Source organism: Pteropus medius, unplaced genomic scaffold, assembly GCF_902729225.1.
Source record: "Pteropus medius unplaced genomic scaffold, Ma_sr-lr_union100, whole genome shotgun sequence".
Classification (NCBI taxonomy): domain Eukaryota; kingdom Metazoa; phylum Chordata; class Mammalia; order Chiroptera; family Pteropodidae; genus Pteropus; species Pteropus medius.
Window position 1 is genome coordinate 28,013,464 of NW_024342471.1, and position 23,200 is coordinate 28,036,663.

General features: G+C 51.8%; 1 protein-coding gene across 12 annotated transcripts; it reads left to right on the forward strand.

Moving 5' to 3' along the window:
* The first annotated feature begins 4,211 nt into the window (after positions 1 to 4,211).
* Positions 4,212 to 22,793, forward strand: PCMTD2 (protein-L-isoaspartate (D-aspartate) O-methyltransferase domain containing 2). 12 transcript variants are annotated; one of them, XM_039864901.1, is made up of 8 exons: positions 6,463 to 6,478; positions 7,070 to 7,264; positions 7,343 to 9,685; positions 10,231 to 10,562; positions 13,714 to 13,816; positions 14,532 to 14,748; positions 17,433 to 17,556; positions 20,238 to 22,793. In XM_039864901.1, exons 4-8 carry the CDS (start codon positions 10,256 to 10,258, stop codon positions 20,609 to 20,611), a joined length of 1,125 nt encoding a protein of 374 aa, XP_039720835.1. In that variant the 5' UTR covers positions 6,463 to 6,478; positions 7,070 to 7,264; positions 7,343 to 9,685; positions 10,231 to 10,255; the 3' UTR covers positions 20,612 to 22,793. The 12 variants fall into 12 exon arrangements, with proteins under 12 accessions (XP_039720844.1, XP_039720836.1, XP_039720840.1 ...); XM_039864903.1 differs by lacking the exon at positions 6,463 to 6,478 and having other exon boundaries at positions 6,860 to 7,264; positions 7,343 to 7,506; positions 8,451 to 9,685; XM_039864902.1 differs by lacking the exon at positions 7,070 to 7,264 and having other exon boundaries at positions 6,401 to 6,478.
* Positions 22,794 to 23,200: the final 407 nt, after the last annotated feature.

Below are 23,200 nucleotides of genomic sequence, written 5' to 3' on the forward strand. Positions count from 1 at the left end.
AACCAACCCGGCCCCCACAGGCCCCTCTCCAGGTGACCCTGGGTGAGGAGGCACTGTCACTAGAGCCAGCCAGGGGTTTCCCGTTGGGCGGCCAGGCTTGCCCACAATCTCTTTTCTGGACTCCCAAAAGCAGTTTCGTTTGATGCACACACTTCAGTCAGAAGCAGAAAGGAGTAAGTCATGGTGTTGCATGGTGATCACACCCTCCAGAACCTTCCAGATCATTCCAGAGCCACTTCCCGGAGGCTCCTCCGCACTTGTGTGGTCCCTAGAGTGTACGCCGGCAGGCCAGCCCTGTCCCCCGTGCTGACCCTGTGGGGGCAGGTTCCGGGTGGCTCCCACAGAGCCCGGGCCTGGACGCGGGTCTGTGATCACACGATGGATCCTGAGCACACTTCCTCTGGCAGAGGCGAGTCTAGGGGGGCCTTTCTGGAACCCAGAACCCCTTAAAGTTGTTTGAGAAATTATGTGTGCAGGTGCAGAGGGGGATTTTTCTCCTGGTCCACAGCCATTCCCACAGCCACTCTGCAGCACAGGAGGGAGACCTCCCGGCTTACAGTCTCACGTGTCCTGTGAATATGGCACTCAGGGTGGCCACAGGCCAGGGACCCTGCTCTGCACCACCCAGGCCCTCAGCCGTCTGTGCACCAGCACAGGACACTCGCACTCACCTGCACGCAGTGGGGACCAGGCTCTTCTGAAGAATGTGGTGCCTCCGCCCCGCCAGCTCAGGGGCCTTGGTGAGAGGGGTCACGACATTGGTGGTCTGCTCCACCCTGCCCACAAAGCTCCGCCTTAAATACCACCCCCACCCTTGCAGTCATGCTGGCTGCAGGGCAGTCTCAGGGTGCCCGTGGGTGGCCAGCGGCATGTGGGCAGGGCTGATGCTGCTGCCCTGCATGTCAGGGCCCAGGGTCAGGACTGGTGACCCTGGAGCATTGTTTAGGCACCGGAACCCCCAACCCGCTCTGGTGATGTTCACGGCCAGATTGGCCCTTCCCGTCAGAGGGTTTCTAGTTCTCCGCTCGCCAGCCAAGTACAGAGCCCTGGAGGCACGATGGGGAGTCAGCCGAGCACAGGGTATGCACTTTGTAGGGCAGTGCTGGGGTCTGCAGGGCCGGGGGGACCCGGAAGTGTGTCCAGATGGGGCCGCGGCCAGGTCTGAGGAACAGCACTGGACGAGTTTGGGATGCTGGGCGAGGTCTCCTTTGTGGGGACCCCTGGTTTCTGATCAGAGGTACAGGTGGAAGCTCTATGGGCTGGAGTCAGCCCATCTTATACCTGGGAACCTTTGGCAGGTTGATTCCAGCCTCTGTGCCTCAGTTTCCTTCTCAAGAAGGGGTCCACAGGACATGCTACTGAAGGAGGGAGGGAGGGAGGAGTCCAGACCCCAGGTTACCTACCACCCCCCGACACTCTGAGGGCACCCTCAAACCCACCTCCCCACTCGTACCAACCACCACTCCTGGTTTTGAGATCTGCCCCTGGTGGGCTTCCAGCCACCTGAGGTCTGATCTCTGCTGCCAGCTAAGCCCTGGGTCTGGAGGTACCAACCAGGGCCCTCTAATCTGCACCCACAGGTCTAGCTGCCACCCGCCTGGTGCCCACAGAGTGCATTCATCTGCTACTGCCACCTCCCCTACGACAGTAGGGGCGTCCGCTTCCGCCCAGCCTGGCCCCACGTCCCTAGGGTTGCCGCCCCCTTACGCTCTCCTCTCCCAGGTCACAGGGGTCGGGCGGACTGGCCGGGGAGTTGGCAAGCGGGGAGAGGGTTCTTGAACCCTCGAACCTACCTCCTAAGGGTGCTTCCATCCCTTATACCTGGGAGCCTTCGGCAGGTCGCTTCCAGCCTCTGTGCCACCGACCCCTGGACAGTGATGAGAATGTCTGTGGTCCTATGTCCTCCCAGTATTTGGTGTCTTCAGTGTTCCAGATTTTGGCCATTTTAACAGGAGCACAGTGGTGTCTCACTGTTGTTTTAATTTGCATTTCCCCGAGGACATCTTTGGAGCATCTTTTCGTAGCTTGCTGGCCATGTGTATATCTTTTTTGCTGAGGCATCTGTTCAGGTCCTTGGCCCATTTTCATTTATTTATTTATTTATTGGTGTTGCTGTTGAGTTCTCAGAGTCTCTATGTATTTCGGATACCAGTCTTTTATCAGAGGCGTGTGTTGTGTGAGTATTTTCTCTCCACCTGTGGCTTTTCATTCTCCTAACGTGCCTTTGACAGCACAGAAGCTGAACTGCGATGAAACCCACCTCATTAACTCTCCCTTTCGCGGGTCACGTGTCTGAGGCTGAAGGGGAGACATCGCTGCCAAGCTCACGGCCACCTCGACACCCTCTGTCATCTTCTAGCGGTTTTACGTGACAATTGTGAGGTTTGTGTCTAGACTCTTTTTTGTGCCCATCGATGTCCAGCTGTCTCAGTGCTGGTTGTTGAGAGGACTGTCCTTGCTCCACCGAGTCGCCTTTGTGCCTTTGTCCGAGCCGAGTCGGCTGTGTCTGTGGGCGTTTCTGGGCTCTCTGCGATGCCCACTGACCTGCGTGTCCGGTACTTCACCAGCACCACGGCGTCTCGATCACTGTGGCTTCTCCCCTGCAAAACCGCGTGGGCCAGTCCGTGTCGTTTTGTTCTGTTTTCCTCTCGATATGATTTTAGAATCAGTTTGTTGGTTCCCACGAAATACCTTACTAGGACTTTGATCGGATCGTATTAAATCTACAGATCAAGTTGGGAAGCACTGACATTCTAACAACATGGAGTCTTCCTATTTGTGAACATGGAACATCTTTCCATTTATTTTGATCTTTGATTTCTTCCATTAGAATTTTGTAGTTTCTCTCACATAGATCTTGGTTAGATCTATGCCTGAGTATTTCCTTTCTTTTGGTGCTAATGTAAATGGTATTGCGTTTTTAATTAGAAATTCCAATTGTTCATTGCTGGCATATAGTCCGTGACAGGCCGTGTATGTAACGGGGTCCCACACAGTTGCAATGAGCTGAAAAACGCCTATGCCAGTGACGTTGTTGCCCACGACTTCACAGGATTTGCCAAGGAGGAGGAGGCTGCAGAAACCCCCAAGGCTGCGGTCGAGAAGGCAAACGCGCTTCACCGGGGTGTGGGTAAGGAGGACGGGGGGTGCTCCCGAAGGACCGCGGGAGCCGCCGGAGCTGGAGGATGCGCAGCTGAAGGAGACGCAAGAGAAACGGGAACTGCAGAAGAACCCCAAGAAAACTCACGGCACAGGGCTTAGCAGCAGCTTTCGCAGTCCACAAGCTCCCTAAAACGTCTGAAATCACGAGCTTGAACCCTGAAAGGTTTTCATTAACAGAGAGATGTTCTTGGCGCATTATCTGGTTACGAGCAAATCTATGAAGAAAGAAGACACAAACCAAGCAAACCATGATGGACATACCTCTGAAGAGAGCGACACCTCCTCAAGAAGAGCCTCAGGCAGATCCTCCCAGGGGTGTTCCAGAAGAAGGCACTGTTGCCACAGGAGATGACGGGTCCACGAGTGTTAATGCCCCTGAGACCTTCCAGCGAATCAAGATGCAGTGGCGGGAGACCGTGATACTAATGATCCTGACCCCGTATAGCTGAGGCTAAGGAGTGTGTTTGTGTCCTAGTTTTTAACCAAAAAGTTTAAAATGCAAAATAAATAAATAAAAATTTTTAAAATAGAAAAAGGCTTATATAATAAGGATATACAGAAGATATCTTCATACAGCTGGACAATGTGCTACTGCAAAAGTTTATGAAGTAACAGAGTTAAAGTAAGCCCAGGTTGCCGCACCTCTTCCAGGACCAGACGCACAGTCCTCGCCGTCATGGTGCCACCGCTGCCGCGTCCGGCAGGGACCGGCTGTGAGGTTCCACCGTGTGCGCCCACTAAGGTCCATGTCGGTTCCGGGTCAGTTTCACTCGATTGATTTTTCTCATGATCAGTAGTGTTTTCTTCCATCTTTGTATGTCTGAGAAGTTTAGATTGGATGCTGCGAATTTTACCCCATTGAGTGCTAAAAATTTTGTATTCTTATAAATATTCTTAAGCTTTGTCCTGGGACACTTAGTAGAACAGTTTAGTCCTTTCAAGTCTTTCTTCGCTTTATTAGGTGGGGTCTGAGCAGTGACCAGTCCGGGCCGATTATTCCTCACACCTTAGGCAAGAACCTCTGTGCACTGCCCCAGTTTCCGGGAGCCACGAGGTTTTCCAGTCTGGCTGGGGGAACGGGCGCCACTTCCTGCCCCGCGTGACTGTGGTCAGCGTTACCGCTGCTGGCTTGCTGCAGTTCTTCCCCTGGCCTCACACGCATGCCCCAAGATCGTCCTCACTCCCGGCACTCTGCTTCGCGGCTGCCAGCTGCCTTGGTCTGCCTGCAGTTTTATTTGGACTGAGGGAGCCCCCCAGGCCCTGCCTGGGTCTCCCCTCTGCACTGTAGCCTGGAATTCTCACAGCAGTAAGATGGGGCACCCGTAAGGCTTGGCCCATGGCTTTCTCATCTCTCAGGAGTCACTGAGCTGTTGCATAATGTCCACTGTCCTAAGAACTGCTGCTTCACACATTTCGTCCATTTCTCGGTTGTGTCAGGCATTAGAGCAAGCCCAGCTTCTGTGGCTCCATCTTGGTCTGTTGCAGAGTTTCTTGGTACAGAGCTTTAGTTCTGAATGATGGAAAAAATCTGGTGGTGATGGTGGTGGTGATGGTTACACAATGATGAGAATGTACTTAATGCCACTGAACTCTACACTTAATAATGGTTAAAATGTAAATTTTATGTTATCTATATATTACCACACCAAGGAAAAACTTTTAAAAAGGGTTACATGCACCAAAGGAGTCTTAATGCTGGATTCTGAAGACAACGCAACCCAGAGTGATCTGGCCAGGTGCTCATCAGGTACCTGCAGCACTGCCACGGGAGAGGGCCATGGGGCAGGCAGCCGGGGCAGGGTCCACCTGCTGGCCAGGAACAGTCTGGAGCCTGAGGCTGTGAATCACAACCCCTGCTCTGAGACCAGGCCCACCTTCCACCTCCAGGGGCTCGGCCACACAGGCCACCGCTGCTCAGGTCGCTCAGCGTCACCAGGACAACCCTGACCCCCGTGAGATGAACAAAGTGGGCACGTGCTTATCCAGCACCTTCTGTGTGGGGCGTACATACACCCACCCTGGGTCCTCCAAGTTTGCGGGGCCCGGGAGCATCCTGTGTCTTCGCAGGTGGCCCACCCAGAACACTGTCCTGGCCACTTCCTGCTCCCCTCTCCCGGGAGTTCACAGCTGCATGCCACTCCTGTCCACATCACTGCTATTCGGATTATTCAAAAAAGGTCTCTTTGCCTTGTGGGACCCAAAGAAATTGTACCAGCCGTCCCTCTTGCCCAAACTCCACCATCCCCCATGTCAAAATTGATGACAGACCTCACCGGGAACAGGGGTTGGGCGGGCCTGCAGGCGGCGCTCTCCGCCTCTGTGCGCGGCGACAGGAATTCGACCACCGGACCGGCCCCGCCCCCACCAGACCTGCAGGTGGCTCGCTGTGGCTGCGCGCAGCGAATCGCCACCCCCCCGCCCCCCAATCCTTGTGTTTGCAATCAACATCCAGGAACCAACACGTTATGACAGTGGCTCTCTTTTCTTCAGGTTGCACTGCGCTGGGACTTGGCGTCGTTGGCCAAGTCCTCGGCTGCGCATCACGGACACGGCGGCTCCCGCGCGCACACGAGTCGGTCCACAGCTCGCGTCGCTGTGGAGGGCGTGGCCGGGGCCTGCGCGATCGCGGGTTTCTCTGCGGGCGCGGAAAAGGGGGCGCTCTGCCGGGTGCAGGTGTGAGGTGTGGGTGCTCCAGAGCCCAGGGAGGGGTCGCGAGGTCTGGACCGCCTTCTCGAGGCTGGGCTGGACCCTTCCGGTCCTGCGGATCCTAGCTCGAATGTCCCTTACGTGCCACCCTAGCCACAGGAGCCGCTGCCGCCAGTTACTGTCCCGCACCCCGTTTTTTCATTTCTTCCTGACATGTCGGCCCCTTCCGTGGAATGTCACTTGACCAGGAGCGGGCCCTGCCTGTCGCGCTCACAGGTGGCATCCAGGCTCGCGGTGGGGGGAGGTGGCGGCGCGGAGGTGATAATCCTCACCGGCAGCTGTCATTTGACCTCCGCGTCCCCGCAGAGTGCAAGGCCCGCCCTGCGTCCCCCGCCTCCCTCGGACGCGCCTGGCGCTCGGCCGGCCGGCAGCGACCTTGTGAGCAGAGACTAAGGAGCCCGCGGGCGGCGCCACGGGGTTGGGCCCACCTGCAGCGCCGTCGCCCCTTTAAGCCGGCGGCCCCGCGGCGCACGCGCAGTCGGGCCGTTGCGCGCGCAGGCGCAGTGCGGCGGGCGGTGTTTACGGCGGCCGCGGGCGGAGCCGCGCACACGGAGCGCGGACGCGCGAGGGGCGCCCGGCAGCGGCGGGTCGCGGCCTGTGGAGCCCGGAGGTAGAGCCGCTCCGCCTCCCGCCCGGCCGTGGCGGCGGCGACGTTTCCCTTCGGCCCCCTGCGCCCTCGCCATCTGCGCCGGGCTGGAGCGCCCCCTCCCCTGGCGCCCCGTGCCCGGCGCCCCCCCGTTCCCGTGCCCGGCGCCCTCTGTCCCCGTCCCCGGTGCCCCCAGTTCCCGTCGTCCCCCCGTCCCCAGCGCCCCTGAACCCCGCTCCCCTCCCCCGAACCCCGTCTCGTCTGTGCCCCAGCCCGGCTTTCCCGAGCGCCGCACCCTTGGGTCTCTGCGCCTGGGCGGACGCGCCGCTCCCCGACGCCCTCGGCCGGCTGAGGCGGGTGAGGAGCCACCAGGGTTTAAAGCCTGGACCTTTGCGGAAGGCGACAGCGCAGTGCGCCCAGCTGTCCCCGGCCGTGGCGCTGAGCGCCGGGACGCGAGGCCGCGCGGCAAGAGGCCCGAAGTGGCTGGAGAAGGGGAGCGGCCCGGGCCGGTGCCTGGGTTCTCGTTCTTGTAGGGAATGCGAAAAAGTCATCTCAATCTCTTCCTCTCTCTTTATTCGTGTACCTGTAATCGTTTTCTTCGTCTTTTTGGCAAAGGAGTGGCAGAAGTAAACTATTCTGACTGGGTTTTGGATAAATTATCATTGAAAAACGGGTGAAGTCAGCTCCCTATAAACCAGCGAGACCTGGTGGCAGAGCTTGGGGTAATGAGCCTTGCCCTGGGCGAGAGGCCGCCTGGGAGTCAGCGCCTCCCCCGGGACCCACCTGCTCGGACCTGGGACATCCTTGGGGGTGAGACTGTCCATTTTATGAGAATAATTTGTGTTTTGCAATTCCAGGTGTTAGAACGCTTTTCTTTATGTTTCGTAGAAATTGTTTCTATCGAGCGTGTGTCCTACTGGTCCAGCTTTTATGAGACCGGGGATGTGTACACATAGCAGCCTTCGAAGTTCTTAAAACCCCTCTGTGTCTCTGTACAAGTTATGGTTTTGAGATGAGAATCTCAGCTTCATACATCATTACTCCGGCAGGAGGTGCGGCTTTCGTTCCCTTTCCCCAGCTCATCCATGTGAATCACTTTATCCATGTTCCCCTCAAGAAGTGACATTCACATTGGAATGTGGCCGTCTGTGTGCAGTCTGACAAACACGGGACTGGAATCATGACCCCTGTTGTCATGGCTTTGTACGGTGCTGGCCTCCTGGGCCTGCTGCCGCTCAGCCTGTTCTGGCTGCACCTGGCACAGAGTTTTGGAAGGAGCCGTTTGAGAGTGAGGCAGTCCTGTTGGGCTGCGGCCAGTCACTGGAACATGAATTACATTAGGTTGCAAAGTGTAATCAAGGGCAGCGTCCCAAAAATCATTTGCTGTTACTTTGAAAAATTGGATTTAACTGGATCGTAGGTCCAGATTTGGTTTGGCAAAGGTGTGTTTGAACCTGTTGTTGGTTTTTTTGGTGGGGTTGCGACTGGTCACATTGATGGTCAGTAATAAGCAGTGACTTTCCAGTGTGAAGGAAGTTAGATTTCCTGCCAATAATAATGACAAATGACAGACCCTACAGATGGTCACATGCATCCTGCCGTTGGCATCAGGTAGGGTTACCCCATAATTTCTCAGTCTGTCATGTTTGGGCAAAGATTACTAAGGTGTGACATGTTGAAGACGCTTGCTTCCTGAGAATTTTTAAAAGCTGCATTTGCTTTAGCCAGGCTGTGCTGGACTTGAATTCCAGCCCTCTCCTCACACACAGCTGTGTGATCATGAGCAACGTAACTACCCAGTTTGCCTTATAACATGTAGCCCAAAAAAGATCATGACTAGCAGGTGGTGCCTGTGAAAAGGTTGCAGCTATTTTTACTATAATACTAGCTTTGTCTGTGGAATAAATCTTCAAAGTGAGGCAAAGTTGAAAATAAGTGATATGTACTTAGTGGAAAGTAAAGCACACCTAATACACAGTTTGCGTTTGCTTTCTAGAGGTAGAGTGATGGTGTCGGCGTAGTGATAGCACGTCATCTGTAGGCTTCTGGGCAGAAGGTGGCATTCGGACCCAGCTTGGAGGATGTGTGGATCCTGGCCTTTCCCTCAGCAGACCCAGAAGCAGCCAGACAGCACTCCACTGCTAATCAGTGACCCACAGTTGAAGATGACTGTCCTAGACTAGGGGTGTGGACTTGAGCCTCAGAACCGAGTGGCTTATTCAAGATTAGATTTGACCTCATTAGCATTGTGTGCTACCCGGCCGTGCGCACTGGCCATGGACCAAAACCTAACGAGGGCTCTGAGACTAAATGGGGTGGAAAGCGAGTGATTTGTAAAATCTGATGTTCTGCTCTAAAAATCTTGCTCCTGAAGACAAACTGTCCTAATCGTAAAATGAAAGCGCGTTTGTGATGAGCCCCACCGTTCACACAGTTGTGTAGGGAGCTGGAGAGTCACACGTGTGGTCGTGTCTTCCTGGGTAATCCTCTCCGACCACAGTTGCCGGCCGTGTGAATGGGGGTGTGTGTGTGGAGCTGGCAGCCCCAGTGTGTCCTTACGACTCCCCTTTTCTTACACATTCAGAGGGTTTTGAGGGGAGAGCAAGTATAAACTTTGTGATAACAAAATTATAGCGTGTTACGTGCAAGTTGCCCGATTCAAAAAATGTGTTAGTCTTTGAGAGGTCAGGTGTTCACTCTCCCCCCCAACAATTTAGGAGATGTTTTGTAAAAGGTTACGATTGTATGTGAAGTGAAACCAGTTTTCTGAAAAAGTTGGGTGGAGTCAGTTCATTATAAAACTGGAAAAGCCGTTTGTGTGAGTGTAGGAAGTCAGACCTCTGAGGGCGCTTTCCCTGGATTCCATGAAGGTACCAGAGGGGAACACGGGTCCCTTTTTATTCTCAGAGGTGGCTGGGAAGAAAGCGGAAAGCTGGTGAATGTCTGAGAAGGTGGCAGAGCCCGGCCCCTCCTGCAGAGAGGCGTGGGAGCGGGGAGTAGGGCTCCGCTCAATTGTAGGCAGCGCAGACTTTGTATTTTTTACAGGCATGGGTTTGTCACAATATGTTCTGTTGGGTAAGAGAGTTTTGTGGATGTTGTTTCTCCTTGAAATCTGTACATCAGAATATCCAGATCAGCAGATGGACCGGCTTCCTGGGCTTGACATTTATGCGCATGAAGGGTGTAGAGTTGCCAGATAAAAAACACCACTTACATCTGAATTTCAAATAAGTAATGAATAACTTAGTATTTGTTGTTTACCCGAATTTCAGTTATTTTTTTTGCTTTAAAGATTTATAAAGAAAAGATATTACAAAATATCTTTTTGAAATCTTCAAGGAGAAGTTGCTCTTAAAATGATTTCTTAGACATGTCTGCTGTCTTATAAGCGATTTTAAGTATCAATCTGTTAAGGCAGATAGATACTTAAGATCATTTTAACCCTAAAATCTTGATTTCCTAGATTGAAAACTTTTAGGAGAGTATCAAATTCATATTTTAATGGTGTTTTAAAGTTGTTAAATATGTTTTAGTTTTCTTAAGTTCATTTGACTTCACTTGATACTATAAATTACAAACTAACTTCTGGATGGAAATAATTGAATTTCACATTTAACTGTTTTTTCCCCTCTGAATCTGGCATCCTTGGGGGTGGGGTAGGTGGTTGTTGACAGTTTTCAGAATTCAGATTTTGAGATTGGTATGTGTTCAGAACTTTTACTGTCTTGCTCTAACCTTTGCTGTAAATAGCGCTTTAAAAAGATTGTTGATTGCAGTGTCGGTCAGAAGTCGACCTTGACCATGGGAGGTGCTGTGAGCGCTGGAGAAGACAACGACGAGCTGATCGATAACCTGAAGGAAGCACAGTACATCCGGACTGAACTGGTGGAGCAAGCTTTCCGAGCCATCGATCGTGCCGATTATTATCTTGAAGAGTTTAGAGAAAACGCTTACAAAGACTTGGCATGGAAGCATGGGAACATCCACCTGTCGGCCCCCTGCATCTACTCGGAGGTGATGGAGGCCCTGGAGCTGCAGCCTGGGCTCTCGTTCCTGAACCTGGGCAGTGGCACTGGCTACCTCAGCTCCATGGTGGGGCTCATCCTAGGTAACGGGGGACTTGGGGGACACTGCCCCTGGGGGAGGAGAGCAGAGTCTGCTGGCAGTTTCCTGGTGGAGACCAGGTGACTGCCCTTGGCCTTCCCAGCAGCTGTGCAGTGCCGTTCCCAGTCACCGACGGGCCGGTTAAGGGAAGGCCCCTTCTGTTCCTGTCGCCTCCCACCTGTACCTCCACCACCAGTTCTGCACACGGTGTGGGGCAGCTGACGGCCTAGAGAGGTGTGTGGGCCTGGGCCTCACCGCCCGCCCTGTCACTCTGCCTCTGAACTAAGGACACTCAGCGTTAAAGTTTCCTGGGAATTAAAGTTCTCTCAAACAGTTTCTTTTTTTTTAATACTAAAAGAGATAGTACCTGTAAATTGTTTATTTTTAGATTAATTCCAGGGATGAAAGGGATTTCACAAGTTATTATATTTGAAGCCATTTAGCCTATTTTTTCAAACAAACAAGATTTGCGACTATACGTGGGAATCTGTTATTTTTAGTATTTAAACAACAGTATCAGATAACTGAGGATTAATTTAATTCCCACCTTGTGTAAAATGTGTTAGTGGGGGAAATGTGTGTTAATAACTTTCATGGCCAGGAGCTTTTCTGGCAAAAAAAAAAAAAAGGGGTCGTTTATTGAGCCATCTACCAGCCAGAAAGAGGACCGGGCCCTGGGCCCTTTTATTCTAGTGAACTTGGAAAGAAGCTTGTTGTTTTGAAAGAATTTAGGGTGCTGTAGATGAGGGGGAGGGTGAAGGCCTCGGTGAGCAAACAAAGCGAGACGTGTGGGGCCTCGTGGGCCGGCTGGAGGCCTCGCCTTCAGCTTGCTGAGCAGTTTGACTCCTGATCGGCCTGCTGAGGCGTGCTGGAGGGCACCTCCGAGCTCTCCCTTGTTGGCATCTGTTTCTACTCTGAGTGAGAACTGGTCTTGCCAGAGTGATGGCAGGCACTGGTCCCTGCCCTATGGAGTGGTGGCCGGTCCATCGGTGCTGGGCATCTGTGCGTTTTGAGGTTGGAACTGACAGGATTTGCTAAATACAAAGGATTTGCCTTAAGTATCGTAATGTTGTCATCAAGTCAGCGTGAGCCTGTGCGTGGGGACGATGTCACAGGGCAACGGTCAGGCTGCTCTAGAGAATCTCAGCAGTGACACTTGGCATCTGTGGACGTGGAATGAAATTTTTGGTTTCTTTATACATTTACATACTTTGGAATTCGCTGAAAATTTGTGGCTGTAGTTAGGTTTTGGGAGAGTCAAAATTCATATGCGGATTTCGACTGCAGGGTTGGTACCCCTAGACCTGGCCTGCCTGGTTCAGGGACCGGTCGACTGGACTGGGAGTTCCGTTAGGTGTCGGGCGATCCACAGGGAGGACAGCTGGGTCTTCGGCTGTAATGGACACCGTGTCCTGCCGTGGCGCATTTCACGGCACTAACGGGAGACTTTGCCTTCGTGGACAGATGTTGTGGACCTGCAGGGAGAAGCCTGCGTGTGTCCAGGTGCCACGTGTCCCTGGCTGGCCTCCTGGCTTTCTGAAGCCTTAACACTCTCACAAATCCCTCCAGAGGTGAGAGCCTCGTTGGCCTCCTAGCACCTGCACATGTGACACAGGCCCCGACTCTCTGACCTCAGCAGCCTTTCTGCCTGGCCCTGAACTTCATGCCTTTCCCGCCATGTTCCCGGGCTTGTTCTGTGGGATCCTGTCCTTGGCTGAGGGCTGTCCTTTCCCGTGGTCCTGAGCAGTGAGGAGAGGACAGAACACCTGCCTCAGACATGACGCATGAGCTGTGTGATGTGGGAACTGCTCTGCCTGGGGCATCGCGGGTCCGACCTCAGTGCCATGTTCTCTGACCCCGTGTCCTTCCTCCCCTGCTAGCCATCTTTTCACGAGGGTGGGTGGGGGGACGATGTTACCACTCTGTTTAGTGCTGAGCCTCTTGGGAGCAGAAACTGCGTCCTGTAACTCTTACTAGAATTACCTCCCCCACTGCGTCAGGGAAAGGTGAGTGGCTCGTGAAGCAGGAAAGCAGGATCTCCTGAAGTTTGCTGTGGTTCGATGTGAACAGGGAAATGTGACTTCCCAGGTGGGGTGTGTTTGACGAGAGGTCGTTCAGCAGCAGCCGTGTGTGTGGCAGGTGGAGATGTGCTCCTTTACCCATGTCCCCGCAGGACGCTGCTGCCCTGTGACTGGACGCGTGTCCAGTCCCACATGCCCTTTTGGTTTTCAGAAATTCAGGTGTATCACAAACGTGAACGTGCACGTGCCCCCTTCCCCATAAGAGGCCCCCGAGGGTGAGCAGTGTCCTACCTTCCATCGATATGGATGAGCCTTGCTTGTTTCTGACCTGCATAGAAACGGTTCTCGCTCCACGGAGACTTAACTGAGGGGTTTGTGCCCCTCAGATCTCAGCAGACCTGCCCCCAGGAAGTTTTACAGAGGGAATGTGACCATCACTAACTGGGCTCAGGCCGTATTTTCCATAATGGATAAATTTCCTTTGCTATAAAAAGTGTTTCACTTGGATGGGAGACCACCTAGGAAGACCAGGTACCATAGGCGTAAAAAATAAAAAAATTAAAAAATAAGGATTTTAAGCTGACAAGATCCTTGCAATCTGTGAGGTCAACCAAGGGTTGCCTCGCCAAAAAAAAAAAAACGAAAATGTGTTTCATCGTGACTTGGAATTATGGTTTTATTTTAATGATGATTAAAACCTATTTTGTGAGAATTATTAAAATGCCCACATCTGAGTGTTTGGGGGACTTTTAATGGAAAATAGTCTTGTGTCAAGTTTCATTTGCAAAGTACGTGTTTCTTCTTCAATCCTTTAGTAGAACCTCGAACTCTTGGTTTCAGACCTTGGCTTTTTATCTGTTTCAAATAATGCTTTAAAAGTGAGAGAGCAGGCAGGCTCAGGCTTTGGAGAGCTGTGGAATCAGTAGCTCAGAGAAGAGAGTGTTCGCGAGGTGCTGAGCAGAGGCTGCCCGCGTACGCAGAGGTTGGCGCGGGCCAGCGGTGCCCTTAGCCGTCAGCCCTGTGGACCTCTGAGATCACATGTGCCGAGTCTGATGAGTCACAGTCGATAGATAGAAACGGGGAGTAAGAGTTCTTGCTCTAGGTCTAAAAGTTTCCTGTTCTGAAACCTCTCAGGTCCTTTTGGGGTGAACCACGGGGTGGAGCTTCATTCAGATGTCGTCGAGTATGCAAAGCAGAAGCTAGACTCCTTCATCAGAACGAGCAGCAGCTTTGACAAGTAAGACCAGGTCCCGTCCGGCCCAGGGTGTCGGGTACAACCTAAACCTCCGATGAGATGGAGAGAAGTCGGGTCCTTGGCGAACTGACTGAGGGTGGCAGGAGGCTCAGGGGTGTGCCTGTGTGTACCCTAACAACCCAAACATGTTCTGTGGTGTGAAGGGCTTTGGGTTTCTTAGCTGTACTACCCGGTGAAGGTGATTCTTCACCAGTATCACAGCTAAGAAAAGGAGATAAAATGTTCATTTTACTTAGTTTTCGTGTTTCTGGTAGAGACATTTATCATTGGATTATGTCTAAAACGTAATGGTTGCATTTGTCTTTAGACAATGTTTATAACCGGCTCTTGCCATTTTTGGAGAAGACCTTAAAGCTCGTAGGGATTATCATTTTTAGAAAAACCAAGTGTAATTTTCCCTCGTTTCACCTCCCTGTGGTAGATCTTGAGTGACATGATCAAAAGCGGAGCAGAGATGGTGGTGGTTGGGGGTCGGATGCTCCCAGCGGGGATCTTGCTTACGACATCCCCTCCACGACGTTTGTTTGAGTTTCTAACGTCCTCATTATCGGTGGTCTGCTTCTCGGAAGTCTGGCTTCCAGCCTCTGTCTCTGTCCACCGTGTCTCTTCGCCGCGGGTTTGCAGTTAGCGTAGATGTGCTGTGGAGCCGTGATACAGTGGGATAGGTTTCGTCACGGAAAACCTGTCCTGCTTCCAGGTTTGACTTCTGTGAACCTTCCTTCGTCCCTGGCAACTGCCTGGAGATCTCTCCGGGCTGTTCTCAGTACGACCGGGTGTACTGCGGGGCTGGCGTGCAGAAGCAGCACGAGGACTACATGAAGAGTCTCCTCAAGGTCGGGGGCATCCTCGTCATGCCGCTGGAGGAAAAGGTCAGGCCCCACGTAACTGGCGTGTTCACTTCCCCGAGCGTCAAGGTCTGTGCCAGGAAGTCCGCATGTGTTTTTCCTTGTAGCCCTTGTTACAACTCCCTCCACGTCCCAGAGGAGCAAACAGGCAGGGACCGGCCATGGGGACAGCCAAGGCAGGGCTGGGCCCGGCTCCTGTGGGGTCCCCAGACAGAGCTTCCCCTCCCTTCTCTCTGCTGCCCCCGCCCCCCCCCCACCCGTAGTCTGTGAGGCCTGTTTTATTAGAATTGTTATAGGTAAAACTGTTAGAGTGATTCCATTTCGCTTGTTAGTCTCAGCGTTAAAACCTGCGGTGGTATTTTGCAGGAATCCCTTGCTTGGTAGGGAGCTTTGCTCGTTCACATTCCTGCCTGTTTTCGAAACTGTTTCAGTGGGGAAAACAGTGTAGTAAGTGAGCAGATGAATCAGACACGCGTTGGCCATCAGGAAGACTGTCCCTCAGTCAGAGGACACTAGGAAAAACAAATGATAGAAATTAGGAGATGGTGCATTTTTTCTCAATTTTCTGCAATTTTCAAATGTTAGCATTTCATTAATCTTGTTTGAAAAGTAACTTCATTTTAGAAAATCCAGAAGACATTCAGGAACACTGCTCACAGTTGCCACTCTGACGGCCGAGTGGGTGGGCCTCGTACCTGTGTCTGGGCCGTTCTTTTTCAGAAAGCTAACTGTGCGAGCGATTTAGAACGCATGGCCTTGGAGAGTGCACGACTTGCAGGTCGCGTGCCCCCACCCCCCGCCACCATTCCTCGTGCTGGCGAGGAGCCTGCCGAGTTGTCGACCAGGTTGTCATCTGGTTTGTGTAATTGGACATTAGTCTGTATGTAGTTTGTCACTTATTAACCGTTATCTGAAGACTTCTGTGATTGTCCCACATTAAAGGAATTTTTATGCATAAGTGTTTCAGTATGTATCTGTAAAAGATAGGGGCTCTTTTTTTAAACGTTATCACAAAACCATTATCAACCTAAAAAATTAATAGTGATTTCTTAATATCCTCAGATGTCCAACTAGTGTTCATGTTTCCCTGATTGTCTCAAAATTTGTTCGACTAGTTTATTTGAATGAAGCTCTATTTTTAAGATTTATGTATTGCCTTTGATTGATATATCTCTTAAGGGTTTTTTTTTTAATCTGTAAGTTCATTCTTTTATACTTCTCAATTTATTTGTTGAAGAATCAGGCCATTTGTCTGAGAGTTTGCTGCGTTTCTTTCTGTCCTTTATCTCATGTAAGTTGGGAGTGGGATTTTTTGACCTTTTCAGCCTCGTCAGTTCCCTTTTCTCTCATGCTAAAAGTCCTGGTCCCCAGCCACCCAGTTTGCTGTTGGTGTCAGCATTGTCACTGGCTTTCTGATTCCTAGAACTAGTTCAGGATTTTGGGGGGATTTTATGTCCTTCTACTAGACCGGAGAGGCACACGTTGTCGGATCCTGCTGGCTTTCTCACTGCTGCTTTGAAGAGCTCTCTGCCAAGTGGTGACAGGGCTAGATGTCCCATCCTTGGGCTCCGTTCTCTGAATAGTCTTTTCAGTGTGCCATGCACACGATTTCGGAAATCTTGGTTGTATTGCAAAAGTACGTGAGACCTTCGATTGGGATTGTGTCACGGCTCGATTAATCTGACAGTTGCAGACATGGCTCTGATACCCATCTGCTCACTCAGAACTTGGCATAGGGTTCATAGGTTGTTTAAGGGCTCACACATTGCTTATTAATTATATTTAAATATTTGATGTTCATTATAGCTAGAAATTTTCCTTTTATAAAACGTTTTTGAAAAAAAGTGGTTGCTAATATGCAAGAATGTGAGTAGCTTCTCGATACTCATCTGTGTCTAAGGTTCATAACGTAGAATCTTAGTCTTAGAGGATTTGCTGGCTTAGGTATTTTTAGGTAAGAGAGCTTGTGATCCTAGCATGTCAGAGCTGACCAGAAATAGCACTATGACCTGTTTGGTCATTTGGAGACTGGCACAGTCACACAGAGCGCTCAGGAGGCCCTGCGGTCGACTCGGTTCTTCTGATGCTCCCGACACTGGGATTCACAGCAGTGTCGTGCCCATACCTAAGTCCGCGTGTCTTCAGTACTCTTGAGGGTGTACCGCCCGAGTGAGCTAAGCTCCTGCACGCCCAGGATGGCCTGGTGCCTCTGAGGGCGTGGCAGCGACTCTGCCGTCATCGCTGCTGTCGGGTCTGTGGTCACGAGCCCCTGCCTGTCGTAGGAAGCTTGTTTTATAGTTCCCATCCTCCAGAAGCGACATTTGGGGTTCAGTGGAGGTCGAAGCGTTGCAGGTGGTGGTTTGTGTCTTAGAACTCCCACCTCTGTACCGGCCCCCCTTACCTCCCCCACCGCGGACTTTCATGGAGAGCCCAGAAGACTTGTCCGGTTAGAGTCCCCCTGGTCCTTCTCGGATTGTTTTCTCTTCTGCCCTTAACTTCTGTCTCTATCATACATATTTTTTGTAAACAGAAGTTAGGTCTGGAAGTTTGAATACATTCAGACTAAACTTATTTGCAAGAATATTAAGTTATGTGTGCTTCACGTCATATCACATTGGGGGCCCGTATTGTCAGGTTATTTCATAGTTAGCGTATCTGTGTCTTTTTAGGTTACATATACAAATGATTGTATTTAAATATAACATACCAGGAGCCAAACCATTTTCAATGTTCTCATTTTGTCTTTGAGATAGTTGACTAAGATAACGCGTACTGGCCCTTCTGCTTGGGAAACCAAAAAGATTCTGGCCGTTTCCTTTGCTCCTCTGATCCAGCCCTGCCATTCTGAGTCAGGAAAATCACGACTTGTCCAGTTACGTAAGTAAAAAGACCTTAACTTTGAGAGCTTTTAAATCTCATTAGAATTTGAAGAGAAACAAAATTTATGACGAATCTTTTACTTTAAAGGACATTTTCTCACCTATCATGACCTTAAATTTCCATGTGATTTTTAGGCATTTAAAAAATTAAGTCTATTTTTAGCAAATTTTAAATTATTTTAGCCTTTCTTTAAGTCTTCAGAGCTGTTGCTGGTCATGATGTTGGAAGCAGAGGACCCATGTGACAGGGAGTGACATCTGCCATGGGGAGGGGGCCGGAGCTCCTGTGGTTGTGGGTCCCTTCGCCCCGCGGGAATACTGTGTGGGCATGTGTCAGCCATCCTGCTGGCGGGTGGCGGCGGGCTCACCCGGCATGCCCTGCCTTCCAGCCCTTCAGGGAGCAGACCGAGCGTTGGCCAGCCAGCGTAGGGCCGACATCCATCCAGGTGTTGTGTTCTGTGTTAAACAAAAACTCATACAGCCACAGGAATCCCAAATGTTTTTATTTAAAATAAAGCCATTCGTCATGTACTGATTTCTGATCATTTAGAAAATTTGGAAAATGTAAAAAAAAAGAATGAAGAAAAAAATTACCTTTAACCTCACCACCCAGAGACAGTACATGTTGGCGAATTCTTTTTGGAACTGTTCTTTTGTTTATGAGGAATCACCTGTCAAATAGTGGTGCTCAGCCTTCCTCTCTGCTGAGTACAGGTCATGTGAAGTAGACGTGGCCCCTGAAATGTGGCCGCGAGCAGCCACGGAGTACACGGAGTACGTGGAGGCACCCAGGCACCGAGGCGGGGCTGACGGAGGGCGTGACGCGATGCTGTGCATGGTCCCGCAGGGCGGAGGCATTCCCTCGGGAGAGTGGTAGAGCTGGCGACTTCCCCGGTGCAGTCCACGTGGGGAAACTGGACTTGGGCTTGTCACACAGGCTGCGGGAAGCCCTTAGAGATTTCGCATCAAAGATGTGGCGCTTCTGTCCTCAGGACCCCTGTGCCGAGGTGGAGGGGGCCTGTGCTCCCTGGGAGCCCCACCTGGGAACCCCACCAGAACGTCTGAGCGAGGGCCTTGCTGGTGGGGTCTCTGGGTCCCTTGCGGGTCCAGCGTGTTGGTGGGGGCGCTCAATCAGGCCTAGGTACGGACCGTGACCACGTGGAGGGCACCCCGAGGTCGAGGTGTGTGCTTTGAGGCCAGGGCGTCACAGCGAGTATGGAGTGATGAGAATCGTGATGTCTTTGGGCAGTCCGGTTATTTGTAAGTTTATTTTCGGGAGCCAGAGTTTCCTAAATGAGGAAAGTCGTGTGGAAGACAAGGACTAAAGAGGGCGTCGGTGCCCGGGGCGGACGGGGTCAGGTGCATCGGCCATGACGGACTCTGCGGGCAGGAAGCAGTTCGGAGACTCCTGGGATTGTCCAGGCTAGAGATGAAGGTGAAACCCAAGATCCTGGCCTCTGCCGTGGAAAGGACTCGGCGTCAGGCAGCTGGGGCCTTTCCGAGGCGGGTGTGGGAGTCTGCTGTGGGTGCGGGTTTGCGGGAGGCTCAGGACCCCAGGCAGGACTGGGTCAGAACCCTGGGAGCGGTGGGTGGTCTCTCTTAACAGGAGTCACAGCAAGAATAAGCGTTTGGAGGGGGAATGGTAAAGCCAGAGGCGTGGGCAGCAGGACCAGCCTGGGCGCTGAGGGGCAGCCAGCAAGAGAGACTCACTCCCCACAGCAAACGAGGTCCGTTTCCCCCGCGTGCACCTCGGGGAGGCGGGACTAGGGGGTCTGATGACCTGTGAAGAGCTCACGTCCGCAGAAGTAGGAGCAATAGCAAGTGGGATGGTGAGGGGACTGGGGTGCAGAAGCAGAAGCCAGTGGGCTGGTGAGCTCGATCATGGTGCTCCAGGCAAGAAAGTGCTGGTGTCCACCATGGAGGCAGGGGAGGGGGCGGAGGGCGGTGCAGGCATGGGGAGAGGGTGCTGGGGGCCTGGGCGGGTGCTCTCCGAGAGCCCCCTGGGACGGCAGGCGTTGGCGGAGGGTCTGCGCACCCCCCTTTGGTTTGGGTGACATGTTACAGATGACCCAGGAGCCGTCCCGACGGTGGGCTGAGCTTCTGGAGTGTGTGGGCACTGGAGGGGACAGTAATGCCGATTTTCAGTTGAACGTGTTTAAACACGGGCCGGTTTCTTCCCACTGCGAGAAGCAGCGTTCGCCTGTGTTGAGGTTGAGGTTGAATTTGATTGACAGATGTCATTTTTCTTTGGTGTGCTTTGGAGGTTTTGTCTCTTTAGAAATGTGATTCGCTTTTCTCTAATAACATAAACAAATACCCAATTTGTAAAGCACCGCGGAAACGTTAAAATAGGTAGGAAGCTGGAGCCGGGCGTTCGCTGTATTAACTCGCGGACGAAACGGTCCAGGAATGAGGAGCGTAAGCAGTGACGAAAGAGGCTGTGAGAGACACGAGACGGTCCCCAGGTTTTCACGGGGCCCCCGGTGGGCGCGTGTGCGGCTCCGCCCCCTCCCCTCTCGCGCAGGGTCAGCATGTTCGGAGGTTCCCGCGCACGGGCGCACCGGTGCCCCCGCCGGCCGCCCTGCCCCCGCGCACAGTGCGCCTGCAGGGCTCCGGGCCAGGGCGCGGGGCTCGCGTGGTCGCCACGCAGACCGGTGTGACGCGTGTCCTTTCCCGCAGCGCCGCTGGCGGTCCGCAGCCTCCAGGACCTGGCGCGCATCGCCATCCGCAGCGCCATAAAAAGGGTCATTGAGCAGGAAGCGGCGGGCGCGCGCGGGGGCGGCCCGAGGAGCCCGCCCCGGCTCAAGCGCAGGCGGCGCCGCCGTCGGATGGAGACGATCGTCTTTTTGGACAAAGAGGTCTTTGCCAGCCGGGTGTCCGGCCCCTCTGATGACAACAGCTGTGAGGACGCGGCGGAGGACCGGCCTGAGCAGGACGACGCGCCGCCGGCGCCCAGGCCGGAGCCGCCGGTGAACGTGCTGCGCGAGAAGGTGCTGCGCCTCCCGCTGCCCGACCCCCTGAAGTGCTACCTGCTGTACTACCGCGAGAAGTGAGCGGGGGCAGTGGGGTGCCGCGCCCAGGAGCAGCGAGCCCCCCACCCCCAGCTTGTCCGGACTCTGCTCTTGGGCGCTCGTTAAACGCTGGGGCGTCTTTAAGTCCCGTCTGGCACGCGTGAGGCCCGCGGGAGAGAATGGCCTGGGAAGGGCCGGCTGTCCCCGGGCCCGGCGCCCGCTCCTGGCACAGGACGCTCGCCCGCCTCGCGGACGACAGCGGGATTCGAAAATAACCTGTGTTGCTCACGTTTGTACGTGGTGGGCCTGCTCTGCGCGGGACACACGGCATCAGCCTCTTACCGGCTGCCACCGAGTCCCACTGAGAGCTTTACGGTTCCCGGAGGAGGGCACATTACTGAGAAGCTCCCCCTTATTTGAAGTAAATGCATTAACTCTTACGTGAGTTGTCGGTTGTAATTTTTAAAAAGAAAAACTAACGGGGCGGAGGACTGAGCACCAAACTGCCGCTGTCTTTCTGCAGTGCCGGAGGACGCCAAGGCGTTTCTTCCTGACGCCTTTTGCTACCTTAGAACCAAATGTCGGTAACCCTGAGAGCGCCCCGCAGACAGCTGTGTGCAGTGGACCCCGCGGCTCCGCTCCCGATGGCGGGGAGGTCGCCGGCCCAGCCTGCGGTGCGCAGCGCGCGTCTGAGGCTTTGGCGGGCTCGGCCCGGGGCAGCAGGAAGCGTGAGAGCGAGGACGCTGCTGGAGACAGCTTGAGCTTTCGCAACTTCGGTTCGCTATTTTCCTGTAATCACATTAGAGTACTGATTCATAGATTTTATCTTTTGTAATTCTGGAGAAAGATTTGTTAGTTTTGTAATTTTTCTTAAGAACAAATATATGTATTTTACTAGCTCCATTGCATTAGAATGATTTAACTCACGGTGACTTCTGAAACTGGCCTGCAGGCTCCCTGCGCGGAGAGCTCTCTGCCTTTGACCCAGTTGTGGGCCTGGAGGCAAAGGGACCTGTCAGCTGTCTGCAGGGTGTTTGGGAGTCACGTCGCTTGTTCGGAAACATCGGTTCTTTCCAAATTCTTTTTTACCTGAAGAAAAAAATAGTGTTAAATATTAATAGTAAACCCAAACTCAGTGCTGATGTGGCATTGCTCACCCAGATTTCCTGATTCACTTTACCCTTTACCCTCTGGGGTGTTGCTGAGGTTCAGGTGTGTCTGTGGCTTCACCAGCTTAAGTAAATTCTGGTTTTTTTTTGTTTTTTTTTTCATTTTTGCTTTTTTGTAGTAACTGAGTCATTTTTGTCACAGGATACTGTGAGCATGCACAACTGGGAAAACATGGATATCATCCTAGGTTTATAAGTTTGAGCTGCTGTAGAGAAGGTTACTTCATAGTGAGTTACCTGCCTTTGACTCAGACAGAGTCCAGCCCCATTCTTTCAGAGAGAGAAGCGCGGTTTACAGTTATGTGCTGGCACTTCATAGTTTGACATTATTCTAACTGATATGTAGAGAACTGTGCAATACATGGACGTTTTGGGGCATAATAAGTAAATGATATCTGTGAAATCTGTTACATTATGTTGCTTGATTAAATTTCCCCTGTAATTGTATAAGGATTTCATTTATTTTAAACCACCTTTGCCTTTATGCTAGCTTGTAAAAACTATTTACAATGCATAAGACATGTTTTCCCTATATATGTTCAACTTTCCCTAACATTTTGTATTTACATGCTGTCAGTTTGTGATTTTTAAACCAGAATTTGGTTAAAAATATATAGATACAACATACATGAAATAGTTTGATGTTTATCTTATAAACAAAGGAGAACTGTGAGTTTTCCCGTGCTTAAGCACCTTAGTTAGCAGAGTTCAGTATGATACACTGTTTTTGAGTGGATGGATCATATAGCCTGTGTTGTCTGCAAGCTCTGTATTGTAAACCACATTCTAGACAACTGTTGACTTCTATGTTCTGAGTAGTCTCTATTTTTATATGTGACTTTTGTCTTGAAAGTAGCAAAGCCATAGACATGTGCAAAACATATACCGAATTCATAAATATTAAGTATGTGATGTGAAAATCAACTGTGTATGTAAAAATACTTTTGCCGGTCTGGAACTTTCAGGGTATTAATGTCAGAAATCTAAAACAGATTTTAATGAGCTGATATATGTGGATAAATAAAAGATATCAATAAAGGCAGTTAAGACATTTAGCTTTCCTGGCATTGCTTGTTCCTCTGTGGGATAGAAATTCTTAACTACTGCTTTTTTTTTCCAAAAATTTAAAAAATAGCCTTTTTTCTTTATTAGAGTCGTGTGTTTTCTTTCCCTGTTTGTCTTTTTGCTTACTTCTGTACCATTCTAGTGCACATAGGAAAGGCATTGTCTGTCATTAAACATGAGAAGTTTGCAATAGCCAGATAGACATGTGGCTCTGACTCCATGAGAGGAGAGGTATCTGAAGGAAGTCTGTAGTTAGCTTTCGGCACAATTTTTCCAAATCGTGAAAATGCTACAAGATAATTGGGTGGTGACAACACATGCTAAGGGCAGCGAGGGTCAGGGTGAGGGTTTGGGCTTAGGGTTTAAGGTCAGGGTTGGGGTCAGTGGCCAGGGCCAG